General features: G+C 54.1%; 1 protein-coding gene across 15 annotated transcripts in view; it reads right to left on the reverse strand.

The window, feature by feature from the left end:
* LOC123952813 (F-box/WD repeat-containing protein 12-like) overlaps positions 1–13479 on the reverse strand; it is a 60038-nt gene extending 46559 nt beyond the window's left edge. For 13 of the 15 annotated variants that reach the window (XR_006820737.1, XR_006820736.1, XR_006820734.1 and 10 more), the window contains exons 1-5: positions 13311–13477; positions 11198–11235; positions 4923–5086; positions 4408–4526; positions 2172–2381 (exon numbers count right to left, since the gene is read on the reverse strand). Coding sequence is in view for 1 of the 15 variants with exons in the window: in XM_046022353.1 (XP_045878309.1) it covers positions 2172–2381; positions 4408–4526; positions 4923–5086; positions 11198–11235; positions 13311–13400 (621 nt within the window). In the remaining 14 variants the exon portion in view is untranslated. Of the gene's footprint in view, positions 1–2171; positions 2382–4407; positions 4527–4922; positions 5087–11197; positions 11236–13310 lie in introns of all 15 variants that reach the window. The other 2 variants (XR_006820739.1, XR_006820738.1) reach the window with 2 other exon arrangements.
* Positions 13480–13975: the final 496 nt, after the last annotated feature.

Consider the following 13975-nt stretch of genomic DNA (forward strand, 5'->3'; position numbering starts at 1 on the left):
CCCGGTGACATCCAGCCCTGTAACAGGCTCCCCGCTCAGCAGGGGGTCTGCACGAGCTGTTCTCTCTCTCCCTCCCTGCTTGCCTCTCTCTCTCTCTCTCACACACACACACAAAAGAAAAAAAAAGTTAGAATCGAGGTATCCCCAGGAACCGACCAAATTGCCATCTACATTTAAACAACATCCCGAGGGGCGCCTGGGTGGCTCAGTGCATTGAGCCTCTGCCTTCGGCTCAGGTCATGATCTCAGGGTCCTGGGATCGAGCCCCGCATTGGGCTCTCTGCTCAGCAGGGAGCCTGCTTCCTCCTCTCTCTCTGCCTGCCTCTCTGCCTACTTGTGATCTCTGTCAAATGAATAAATAAAATCTTCAACAAATAAAAATAAACAAACAACACCCCCAGTGGTTCACACGCCCCTAAAGCCTGAGAAGGATTGGTCTACATCTCCTACCCTTTTCCCATTTGCCTCACTCAGTATCTGTATTTCATTCCAAGTAACCTCTTAACTTTTTCACTGACACAGAAAACACCACACAGAAAAGTGCACGAAACCAAACACAACACTCGATGCATCATTACAAAGCAAATATTCACGCTGCCACCCAAGTTAAGAAATGGGATGTTGCCTGAGGCCCACAAGCTCCCGTTTGCCCCCAAATCCCGGGGCGATTCCACTGTCCGTCCTGCTGTGAAACCCAGCCACTGAGTACAAACACCTCCGTACTCAGTGTTGCTATTCTGGAATCTCTACTTGGTTCCTCTCTGAATCTGTGATGTCAGTTTTCAGGGCTCTGAGCTCTGTTGAAATCCACCTCCCCAAACACAGCAAGCACGGGGGTGCCGGCGGGTGAGCACCCCAGCATCCGTGGCTCACCCGCCACTCGAGCTCCTATGCTCTCATCTCTCATGTGACTAGTTAGTGCCAAGTATGTGCTGAAAACCGCATTTCAAAACGGAAATCGCACACGGCCTCTGGTGACGTTATCCCTCCCCAGGAAGGAGTCTCGCTTACTCCTCCCAGGCGGCCAGGGCACCGGGCCACAGCCGGGGGGGGACATGGCCCGCCTGCAGGCCCTCCTGCGGCTGCAGCACCCAACACCCCGCCCAGGCCTGGGGAGGCACAGGGCTCCGACCTCACAGCCCCTCGCTCCCCGGGGCCCTGGGCCTTCAGAGGGCTCGGGCCTCTCAGCCGCCGTGGGGTAACTGTCTCCGGGGCGAGGCCACCCCAGTGCCGGTGGCTCCGCTCTGTCTCCGGATCTCCTGAACCCTGGGTCAGATGCTCGCTCTGGCTCCTCTGCTGTCACCCGGCGGGGTCCGCATCCCGCCCTGCCCGGCTGTCCCGGCAGACAAGTAACCGGGAGCCCCGCCGCCCACCACTCCCACAGGGAACCACGGCGGGCTCTTCGTCTACACAACAGACTCTCGGGTGGGTCTGGGGATCCCAGTTACACTCTGAAATCTTCTTTGACAGATGCCAAATGGTTTATGTGAAATCTCGTTCACCAAATGTTCCTTACTTGTGCTAAGCTTAGTTCTTCCAGTCAGATCTGCGCGCATATGAAGCTGCTCCCGGACGTCTGCTCCTCTTGAGCCCCAGACAGGATGCCAGCCTGCCCAGGGCCTCCTTCCCCAGGGGTGGGGACACCGCCTCCAGCTCAGAGCCACTGCCCGCTGTCCTTGTTTTTCCCGGCCAAACCCTCCCAATGCCCAGGAGTCACTTCTAAATGGACATTCAGGTTAACACAGGCTTCTGGCGTCCTGGGCAAGTGCTCACATTTGTCAAACGTGCCTCAGTTTCTCCTGAGTTGGGCCTTACTGGGACTTGAAACAAGGGAAGGAAGGAAGAACGCAGATGAGAGGACTACAGGGAGAAGAGAGCTGGCCAGCGAGGTCAGGGGACAGGAGAACAGGGCACGCAGAGCCCACAGGCAGCCCACGGCTGGGTCTCGGCAACGGCTCATGAGAGGCAGAGACAGGGCTGGGGAGACAGGCTGCTGCGGGCAGCTGAGCTGGACCAGAGGACGGGGGACCAAGCAGCAGAACAATGGCTTGTTCTGCCGTATCAAGTGCCTAGCTCCAGGCGCCACCCGTCACAGCAGTCACGGCCCCAGACTGTCTATGACCCTGGGAGACAGCTAGACCTGCGGAGGCTCCCAAGAGCCAGTGACTCACCAGCAGGAAGGGGCCCTCCGGACGGTCGCAGGCCTGCAAGGCGGACGAGTGCGCAGGCAGGGAGAAGGAGGCCCACTCCCTGCCGTTCTCCGCCTTCCACGCCTTGATCAGACCCAGCTTGTCCGCGGTGACGACCAGCTGCAGCCGAGGGAAGGTCACCAAGTTCACCAGAGCGGCAGGCTGCACAGGGCTCGACCAGATCTCTGCGCCCTGGGAAACAACAACAGGGAAAAAATAATGTATACGGGGGCATTCTTTTCACAGACGCAGGAACCTCGCCTGGGGCACCTGGGGACCCGCAGGCGGAGAGAGCACAGGCCCCACGCTCACGGAGCCACAGCGCGGTGCGGAGCCCGACACGGATGTGGGGCTTCGGGGCACAGCAGTGGCTGAACTGGGGGTGTATGGAAATCCCCAAGCACCGAGTGGCACCACCAGGACAGGGGATGGGGGCCGGCGTGCACACAGTGGTCGCCCCCAGCTCTGCTAAGCCAGGCTGGGCAGGCAGCTGGGGCCTGGGCCACACGGCTGCATCCAGAGGCCTTGCACGCGGACCGTCACTCAGACCGTCTCCCTCGGCAGCCCTGCTCTACAGATCAGCTGACTCCGGCTCGTGGGTGAGAACGGTTCACACAGCATGTCTGTGTCGTCAGCTTAAAATAGCCCTCTTCCTGTGAGGTGCCCTGGCCCAGGCCCGAGCTGGGCGAGTCCATGGTCTTTCCGAGGACTGTAAGAACTGGAACTGGTGGGAAAGAGCCGATGCCCTGGGCCCAGGGCACCTGAAGGCAGGACACCAGGGAACCATCTGCAACGTTCTGTTCCTGGTCTCCCACACCTGCCCCCGGGCTTCCATCCCCATTCTGGGTCATTATGATGCTTTTTCTATCACATGTTCATTTCACCATGATCTTTATCTCTTTTTTCCAACTACAATACTCGGGATTCCTCTATGAGTTCCTTTCTCAGCTGATTTCTGTTGCTCGAACAGCCACGTGACACGGGGACGGCAAGGAGCCGCAGGGAGCACAGCGTGTCCACCAGCGTTAGTGAAAGAGGAGTGAGACTCCCTCCTGGTGTCGGGGTAGAAGCGGGGCGCAGGGGTCAGAGCGCAGAAACTCGCCCACCAGCGACTGCCGGGCAACGCGCCTGCCGCAGGGTCGAAGGGGGCTGCCGGCGGCACCAGGACTCTGAGGCCAGAAACAGACTAACTCGCACCCTAGAACTCTCCAGGGACAGTGGATGAGCAGCGGCACGAAAAGCCAGACCAGACACCAACATGACCCGTCAAAAGCATGGTCTTACGGACTACGGTATGTGGAAACTAAGATCATTTTTGAAAAGAAGGATTTACTGGCGCACCTGAGTGGGGCAGCCGCTTGTGTCTGACTCCTGGTTTCAGTTCCGGTGGGATCACAATGGGCCGTGGGATCGAGCCCCGCAACAGACCCCACGCTCAATGGGGAAGTCTGTCTGAGTCCCCCTCTGCTCCTCCTGCTCGTGTGCGCCCTAAAATGAGTACGTAAATCTTTAAAAAAAAAGAAATACTAACTGTAGAAAAAGCCGCATGTCAGTTTGCCTCATAGCTTACATGACTCTACGACTACTGACCCTACCTGGCCAGTCCAGGGCTTTCAAAAATAGGAAGTAAAATCTATAGCTTTCCAGGAAAACGCCTGTACAGGAGGTTGGGTTCTATGCATGCAGAAGCCTTGGATTTACAGGGAACCACATGGTTCAAGACTCGGAGACACTTCCCTCCGACTCAGACGATTGTCTGTAAAACCGGGATGACGACGCACGCTCTGCTCGGCCGCTCAGAGAATCCGTGAGAAAACGGACTGCAAAGCCTTTTCACTACGGTGACAACCAAGTGTGACATGCCAGTCTCAGCACTTAATGGTACACGGGGGTAACTCAAGGGGCAACTGTTGGGGCAAAACGGCCAGGCCTGGACACTGGCTCCACCGTGGATACGGCGGGACCGGGCGCAGGGACTGCCACCTCGCCCCTGCCGCTCGTGCCCTCCTCCCCGAGGCAGGCCACACAGAGTCAAGGGCAAGCCAGGCTCCTTCTGCAATCGGACCGGAGTTCCAAGCACAACCCACACTTCTCGTCTGTACCGTGGGGATCCCGCCACCTAGAAGCTGCCCACTGGGGGTTGACCGGGCTGGTGAAGGGGAAGGACCTCACTAAGATCCTGTGAGCTGCGCCCTGCCCACCCCCCGCCCCAGCTCACCTCCTGCACATCCCAGGCACGCACGGTGCTGTCCGAGGACACGGTGCACACCACCGACTTCTCCTGCCCGTCAAACCGGCACGCGCTGTTTGAGACGTAGGCCAGCTCGTCTATGCCTCCTAGAGAGAACAGAGACTCGCCTTGAACGCACACACGTATGTCTGGGATGCGGACATGCAGACTGGGGAAAGACAGGCAGGACACTACACTCCTTCCTCCCTCTCTCACACAGCGCTCCTTCGGGGACAGCAGTGGCCACAGGCCTCACACCCAGGACCGCCCCTCTCACCAGCCACAGGGCCACAACTCCCTACTCTCCTGCCTTCTGTTTCTCTCTACCCTGAAACAAACGTAACGGTCCCTTCGAGGGTGACTTCGAGCACCAAATGACTAAGCCAAATCCAGAACCCAGCAGGGCAAGTGCTCATCAAGCAGCCCCTCCCTCTCTGGCCGAACACCACGTCCCGGGGCACTCGACCCAGGCAGGTGAGCAGCAGGAAAGCTCACAGCCATACCTTTGTGCCCAGCAATGGCTTTGCAGATGAAGTCCTTCTCCGGTCGCCCACATTCCATTCGGAACTCCAGCTCGGCCCGGCAGAGATAGTACTGTTTCCACGTCTGCGTGCCCAAGGTCATCTGGGAGGCTTTGCATGAGGACCAGCGCCTCAGACACAGCTGCCTGGAAAACAGACCCATCCATGATCTCAGGCAAGACAGGCCAGGTGTTAGAAGAAGGTAAGATGATGCCCGCAGGACCAGCTCTGATTCCCGGCTTCACCACCTCGTGGCCCGTACAATGCACTCCGCCTACGGAGGCCTCAGCTGCCTCCGCTGCTGAGCGGGGATGGCGATGAGAGGACACCGAGCACGTGCTCACCACCGCCCCGCGGCAGTGCCTCTCCGGTATTCGGCCAGTTTTCTCGACACCTCCGTGAAGTAGGTCCTCTGACAACCCCTTGTACGTAACAGGGGTTTTAACTGATCCAAGGCCAAGGGCATACAGCTTTGGTCATGTAACTATAATTCAAGAGTATTTCTTGGGGCGTCTGTCGGTGGCTCAGTGGGTTAAGCCCCTGCCTCCGACTCAGGTCGTGATCCCAGGGTCCTGGGATCGAGCCCCACATCGGGCTCTCTGCTCCGCGGGGAGCCTGCTTCTCCCTCTCCCTGACACTCCTCCTGCTTGTGCTCACTCTCTTTCTCTCTCTGACAAGTAAATAAAATCTTTAAACCCTGACGCGGCCGCCGTGCTGCCTGCCACACTGGGACGACATGGGGACGTGGACTCTGAGTTTATCCCACTTGCAGCTCACTGAGCTTCTGCATGTGCAAATTAACATCCTTGATCAAATCTGGGAAGTTTCCAGACCTTACTTCTTTAAATATTTTATTCCTTCTCCCTTTTCCCTCTCATTCTGGGACTCCTGTTACGCAATGATGGCGTGCCTGATGGTGTCCCACGGGTCTCTTAGGCCGTTGGTTTTTCTTCCTTCTTCATATTCATTCTAGTCTTCACACTGGCTAATCTCCATCGACCGATCTTTAAATTCACTGATTCTACCGTCTGTGGTTAAGCCCCGGGTTTTTACAGTATCACTGTCTACTCTACGATTTCTACGTAGTTATTTTCAGAATTACTCTTCAAGGATATTCTCTATTTAGTTCTTTGCACATGGTCACTCCTAGTTGTTTGAACATAATGGAAACAGCTAATTTAAATTTTCTCAAAGCTTCTGTTGTTTGCTTTTTTCCTGCGTAAGGTATACTTTTCTTATTTCTTTGCATGACTCATAACTTCTGTTGAAAACTGAACATTTTAAATAATGTCGAATCCTGGAAATCTGACCCTCCCAGATTTGCTGTTTCACCTATGCGCTGTTACTGTTTATTTAGTAACATTTACGAACAAACTCCGAAAAGACTGTGTTCTTTGTCACATATGGTCACTGAAATCTCTGCTTAAATTAGAGCTCACCAGTGACTGGCCATGGATTTCCCAAATGCCTGGAACTACGAAGTCTGCTGCTCTTCCCCAAAAGGCCCCTGCGCGTACTGGCGCGCGCATTCAACGCGCGGTACGGCAGCTACAGCTGTACCCAGGCCTTCACCTCCTGCTCACGCAGAACCTCCGGGTCAGCCAAACAAGCGAGTTAGAGCCTTCCTAGGTCTCCCCTGAATCTGTGCACAGCCCCGTTGCATGTGGCTGGGCTTTTTGATTCCCAGGCAAGTGTCAGAGCTTTTCAAAGCCCAAGCCCCTAAAGATATCACATTCTCAGCTTCTCCTTCTAAGCTTTCCGGCCAGCCTACCTGCTCGGCTGCTGTCCATCAGCTCTGACAGCCACAGCGTTAATCAGGTGTCAGTTAACTGTTTGACGAGGGTCCCGAAGGAGAGGCTTTCACACTGGGTGAACTCCAAGTCAGACCAAATAAAAACAGTAGGGGTCTTCCAAGAAATACCAGCAGGTCAAGTAACGACAATTCTCTGGTAATGAGAGTCCTATCCCATTCCTTCCCCTCCAGTGACTGCCAGGCTCCTGGTTTCACGGGGATCGTGAGCCGATGACATTCAAGACTAACGCAAGCCTGGAGACATTTATGGGAATAGCGCAAGAAAACCTGCCGTTCTAAGATTCAGATATTTTTTCTTGAATGAACACTTCCTTGACTACTGCAAGTCTCTCGTTAATTTCCAGAGTTCTGAAAAATCGATTTTGACAATTTGTGTCTTTACATACTGCTTTCAGAGAGGAGAAAATTTCAGATCCACCATGTTCCAGAGCCTGCATTCTGAGCTTCCACGCGACTGCTGGCGAGTCTAGGATAGCAGCTTCGTCACCAGGCTTCTGAGAACAAGAGCGTTAGCTCACAACACTGGACAGAACTACGGACTCTGCGTCAGTCTGTGGGCACCACAGTGAGGGAGATGTGGCTCCTACCACAGGGCACCCTTGGCCAGTGGTTAGGAGGAGAAGCAAAATGGAAGTTCATGGGAGAAACGTGCCATTTCAAAAGGCGCAACCTGAGCACAGAGAGTGGACTTCTGGTGGGCAGACGGCCGGGAGGCTGCTCGGGCAGAGGCTTCTGGCACCGCACAGTACGGCCCGGCCCAGCACTCCTCGCTCACCGAGAACACTAACGAGCTCAGGTGGGAAACGCGTGGCTCACGGCCCACGGCCTCGGTGAGGACGCCACGCAGTCGTCAGAGCTTCTCCGTCCACTGAGCACCTCCACGTCAGGCCCCCGCACACGCTGAGAAAGAGCAGTGCCCGCGCAGGGTGAAGGTTCTCCTGTGCGTCCTGGAACGCCAGGCTCCCGGGGGGTCAGGTCATGATCTCCGAGTCCTGGGATCAAGCCCCGCGTCGGGCTCCCTGCTCCACAGGGGGCCTGCGGCTGCTTCTGTCCCTCCCCTTACTTGTTCTCTCAATCTCTCTCTCAAATAACAAATTGAATATTTTTAAAAATTCAACTTAAAAAAAAAAAAGTAGCATGCTGGCAGCCTGTGCGCGGAACGGACCCTGGATATTCTGCTCGCGGGCAGAGGACCAGCCCACGCGGACCGGCTGCCACATGGAGAAGTCATCAGATTTCACATGGAAGTCAGGAAAAAGCAAGTGGTCTGGCTATGCTGAACCCAAATTCCTACCTGCCAGAATCCGCCCGGAGCTGCATAACCCTGTACCTTCGGCCAAAAACGAGCTCTCGACTTCGCCAGCGCTTCTACCCCCTGGATGTTCAGACCGAGTGTCCGCGAGCTCCCAGCACCGCTCCTTATATTGTTGGTTTCGAGTTGAAATAAGAAGGGAAATTTCTTATACCCTATCTTAATCAAAATGTGCGAAAATGAAAGCTAGACCAAGAAGATAATATGGCTTCAGAAAAAGTCAAGTCACGTTTCTTTGTGGAAGTAAAGTCTATTTCTACGTACTCAAAGCCATTACACACTATTACACAAACCTTAAATAGGACCCGTGACCAACATTTAGAAGAAGAAAAGAACAAAGGATTTGAAAAAACAAAGGCAGACTGGGGCGCCTGGGTGGCTCAGTCAATCAAGAGCCAACTCTTGATCTCAGCTCAGGTCCTGATCTCAGGGTCATGAGTTCAAGCCCCATGCTGTGGAGCCCACTTTAAAAACAAACAGGGGCACCTGGGTGGCTCAGTGGGTTAACTGGCTGCCGTTGGCTCAGGATCCCGGGGATCCTGGGACTGAGTCCTGCGTTGTGCTCTTTGCTCAGCGGGGATCCTGCTTCTCCCTCTGCCTGCCCCTTTCCCTGCTTGTGTGCTCACTATCTGTCTCTCTGACAAATGAATAAAATCTTTAAAACTAACAAGCAAAACAGAAAAAACAAAAAAATAAAAAAAAAAAACAGGATGCCTGGGTGGCTCAGTCGGTTCAGCGGTTGCCTCCAGCTCAGGTCATGATCCCAGGATCCTGGGATCCAGCCCCACATCGGGCTCCTTTTGCTCAGCAGGGAGCCTGCTTCTCCTCCCTCTGCCCGCCATTCCCCCTGCTTGTACTTTCTCTGAGTCAAATAAATAAATAAAATCTTTAAAACAAACAAAGGAAGACCATCAAAAAGGTTAAAGTATGAATATGAATAAAGTATGTGATATACCCCTTGAATTTCGATGTTATCAAATGAAAAAAATACTGTGATACCAAAACTTTTCAGATAGCAATTAGTAACGAACCGTTGTACACAACAGCAATTATGTACCTTAAATAAAAGCAAATATTTGCAACTTTACTTCTAACCAAAAGTTAATGTTCAGCGTGTTGAAGGCAGAATTTAAAAGGTCACGAGGCATTAAAAAAAGAAACCAGCTTTCTCAATTAAAATTACAGAGTACACATTAAAAACATATGACCGGGGCACCTGGGTGGCTCAGTGGGTTAAAGCCTCTGCCTTTGGCTCGGGTTGTGATCCCAGGGTCCTGGAATCCAGCCCCGCATCGGGCTCTCTGCTCAGCGGGGAGCCTGCTTCCTCCTCTCTTTCTGCCTGCCTCTCTGCCTACTTGTGATCTCAATCTCTCTGTCAAATAAATAAAATCTTTATAAAAATAAAAATAAGAAAACAAATGACCAGTTAACTACATTCATTTGGTGTGTTCCCGAGAATTTCTAATGGGCCTGGAGAAACTCTGGGGCCTGGCACCCATGAGAGACACAGCATCAGAAATGATACATGCAAAACAAAACAAAACAAACAAAAAAAGAAAGAAATGATACATGCATGTGACCACAGAGGACGGTGCTCCCGAAATGCTGTTGTCCCCACTCCAGAAACGTAAACCCACTGTTTTTAGGAGAACGCGGTTCAAGGCTACAATGCTGAGTGACTGAATGCTAAACGGTCTAGCAGCAAACGGTATGAAATAGTAACGAATGGAAACCCACCGGTGACCGGGTCACAGAAGCCAAACCATCTACTGGAGGAATCAGAGGCACGACAAGGCAACACATGACATACATGAGGAGGTCAGCGATAAACCACAGAAGGTATGTTCCGAACTGCTGGAAGAAAGCCACTCCTGTCACTCAAACAGAAACTCCTCTCCTAGCTGAGCAGCGGAGATGAGCACGAAGGCTGGGGCTGGTCTGGCGTCCCACCGACTTCCACGCATGCGTGCCGCTCCGCCGGGGCTTCGCAGATACTCGCACCAACCCGCCAGCCAGTGCACTTATTTCCTATCACACAAAGTCGCTGAGAATCGTATCTGGCAAAGACAGAATCCTGTCCACCCCTACAGAAAAACCCATCTCGAGAACTGGATGTTCCATCTAGAGTACACTCCTCCGAACTGTAAATACAGAAAGCCAGGAAAAGTTCTCTTCAAAACTAACTGAAGGGATCAGTATAATTTTTCTAACTAGTATCATTAGCAGTAACGAGTGAATGAAAAGCAACAGATACTACAGGACACTGAACGCTAAATACAGCACGTCTGGCCTTCCAGAATTCTCAAGTATCTCAATGCACAGCCATCCTGGAAACAAAACCCATGAAGCAAAGATTCCCTCACGTTTGTCAGTCCCTTCACGTGTGAACAGCTGCGGCAGCTCCCAGCTGACAGTCAAGGCTAGAGTCTGTCTCACATCCAGCAAGAGACAGACCACCCGACACTCCTTTCTTGGGACAAAGAAGTCAGGTTTCAAAGGGAAAATGAATAAGAAAGAAAAATGTAATAATTAATGATTAAAATATTTTTTATTTTCAAATTTAATCTTAAAAAGATTTTATTTGAGAGACAGTGAGCACACACACACGAGAGAGCATGAGCTGCAGGAATGGCAGAGGCAGAGGGAGAAGCAGAATTCCCACCGAGCAGGGAGCCCGAACCCCTTCTGGGACTCCGGGATCGTGGTGTGAGCCGAAGACAGACATTTAACTGACTGAGCCACGCAGGCGCCCCGGTTTTATTTTAATCTAGTACCTACGTGCTCATACAGCTCTGTGTTGTTGCTGTCACAGCACCCGACTTCAAATTAACGCAGATTGTGGACGGTCTTGTCAGCCAGCCGGGCGCATTTGCAGTATCTTTCTGCCCGAGTTTTGTACTCCTGCCGCGTATCGCCCTCCCATTCAATTAATAAAACTCTTGCATTTCAATACACTATTTAAAAGAGAAGTATTACAGCCTAACGGGAGGGGGAGGGAAAGAGTTTCCTGCTGCGGATTGTCCTTTCCTGTGAACTCATCAAAGCAGAAACAGTGCTCAAAACCCTTTCCCAGTGCCCCCCTCACGTTTGTGGGACACTCTCCTGACCACGTTTGGCTTTTCCTTCACTCACCTCCACAGTTCCTTGGTCATTGAAACTTCATTCCAGACCTAGAACAAGAGAGCACAGAAGAGAACGTCAGTCAACGGCAGTCAGCAGCCAGCCGGCCCCGACGCTGCGCAAGCGGCAGAGCCCTGAACCAGACTCAGTGCCCGCAGGCATGGGGACTCGCCCTGCGGAGCCAGACACATTTGAAGAGTCCAATAAAAACAACCAAATGAGTGAAAAAGAAGAGAATGTCCAACTCAACGGAGCCAAGGGGTTCCGAAGCGACTACTGATCATGCCCCCGCTGGGACTGAGCACTCCAGGGAGAGGTAAGACTACTCCAGCAAAGATTCTGATGGAAGAAAAAAGGAAGGAGTGTTCTGCCATAACTGGTTCTGGGGAAAGGAGCTAGAGATCGGATTAGACCCAAATCGCAAAGTCCTACTTGTGAGAACTGCGAGAAGTCACTCGGGAACTGGCTGGAGGAGCGCAAGGCGACACTGTCTTAGGACCACTGGCTTCCGTCAAAATGGCTGCTGCACTGGCCTAGAGGATATCCCAGAGATGTCAAAATGGTGGACCCGAACAGCCCCCTGGGGGAGTGGGAGTGGGACACACTGTCAGCCCTGCTCCAGAAACCGCCCCCTGCAGAAGCATCTGGGAGAGGCTCAGCATCAGGCCTGGGAGGGGACCAGAGTGCCATGCCTGCCCTCCGACAGGCCCACAGCTGCGTCCTGCGACTGGCCTCTCCAGCCCCGGCCAGCCTGGATTTTGAAACCCACACAGCTTGGGCAGGAACCACTCTGGAGTTGTCTGTGGTCCAGCTCCACTGAGGACCCCATCCCAGAAACTGGCTTTCTGATCCATGGCAGAGGGAACCACCTTCCTCTGAGCCCAGGTCCCCACCTCCACAGCCCTTGGTCATCTGCTAGATCAAAGTTCCTCGGTATTCTTGGTAGAAATGTAAAATTTATATTTTGCAAAAATCAAGCCAAGTCAGGCAAGAAGATTTACACATTTTCCTTTTCTTTAGCTCCCACTTCAAAACCCAACCGAGACCTTATTTCCCAAACACAGAAATATAATGTGTAATATGACCAGAAAAATACTACCCACCGCTGAGGACACCTCTGTTAGATCCTGGCCTTCATGACGACCCGTGAGGCAAAGATTACTGACCTCATCTTACCCATCTTACCTCATCTTACCCAGAGAAGCTGGTGCTATCCAACGGTTTAAGTCACCCTCCTTCCAGACTCTGCACCTAAACTATCCCTAGCCTGCTGCTGGGAAAACAGCCCAGGATCCAATTCCAGCCCTGAATGGGGGACTGCCTGCGTGACACTGTTTCCTTACTGGTAACAAAGGGATGAAAATCCAGCATAACTTCAATTCTCTGCTATTCCCAAATAAATTTTTGCTGGTAAAATAACTGGCAGTTTCATTTCCAAGGTTAACAAACGCATTTTCAGTGCCTTAACGAAACTCATTTACTCAGCACGTATTGACACAGGGTACACTAAATGCCGAGAAATCCACTGGGTGCTAGAGACAAGACGCAAAACACAGAAATCCTGCTCGCGGTCATGAACCCGGGTAATGGAAAAGCAGGCGTTATAAACACGCTCTACACTCAGCTGTGTGGATTCTGGGAAGAGCGCCGCGCAGGTGCACAGGGGCGCGGCCGCGCAGGTGGATGCACTTAACCGGCCTGGGCAAGCACAGCCAAGCTGCAGGTGCGCAAGCGTCCTGAGCGCAGAGGATGTGCCACTCACAGGAAAACCTTGGCTTCCCAGGCAGGCCCCGGAGGGAAATTCCAGAATATTCCAGAGGAGTTGGGAGGGGCAAGGAAATTGGTGCCCAAGTCCGTCTTAGCGGTGAAAGCTGACAGCAGGGCGCCCGCTGCAGGCGAACCGAGCAGAGTTCTGGGCGCTGCCGGGGGCCGACGGCTTGCAGAGCTGCTCCCCCAAAAGCCGCGCAGGTTACACCCCGGGGGCCGCGAGCGCCCTCTGCCGACCATGGCATCAGGGCCGCCGACGCCGCCTCCTAAATGGGCAACCAAGCCCCGAGCACGGCCAACCGCGAACACTAAGCACCATAAAGCCAGCCCTGTCTCCGCCCCGGACAGAGCGCGCTACCTTGTCCACCTGCGCGGCGCAGAGCAGGTCCCGGGCCTCCAGGAAGGAGAAAACGTGCAGCAGCTCGTGGAGTCCAAGCCGCGGCTCCATCTCGCCCGGCCGACCCGGCCCCTCACACCCGCCACACCTTCCACACGCTTCTGCGCCTCCCGGCAAAAACACCCCTCACCGCGCTTGCGCAGAGCTGACACGACCCCGCCCATCCCGCCGCTCTTCCGCCCCGCAGGCAAACCCCGCCCACCCCACCACGCCACCGCCCCACTCAGCCAAACCCCACCCATCCCGCCGCTCTTCCGCCCCGCAGGCCAAACCCCGCCCGCCCCACCGCGCCACCGCCCCACTCAGCCAAACCCAGCCTATCCCGCCGCGCTTTCGCCATGAAGGCCAAATCCCGCCCATCCCACGGCCAGTTCAGGCCACAGGCCAAACCCTCTCAGCCCGCGACACTTCCGGCCAAACCCTGCCTACCCCACGGCACTTCCATTACCCTCGGCAAAACCCCATCCGTCCCATGGTACTTCCGCTCGTCTTGCCCCGCCCATCCCGCCGCACTTCCGCCCCACGGGCCGAGCCCCGCCCCCTACGCTTCCGCCCCGCAGACCCCGCCCCCGCAATGCTCCAGCTCTTCTGCGGCAAATCTCTTCCAGCCGGACAGCGCTCCTCCT

This window comes from Meles meles, chromosome 11 (assembly GCF_922984935.1).
Source record: "Meles meles chromosome 11, mMelMel3.1 paternal haplotype, whole genome shotgun sequence".
Lineage (NCBI taxonomy): Eukaryota > Metazoa > Chordata > Mammalia > Carnivora > Mustelidae > Meles > Meles meles.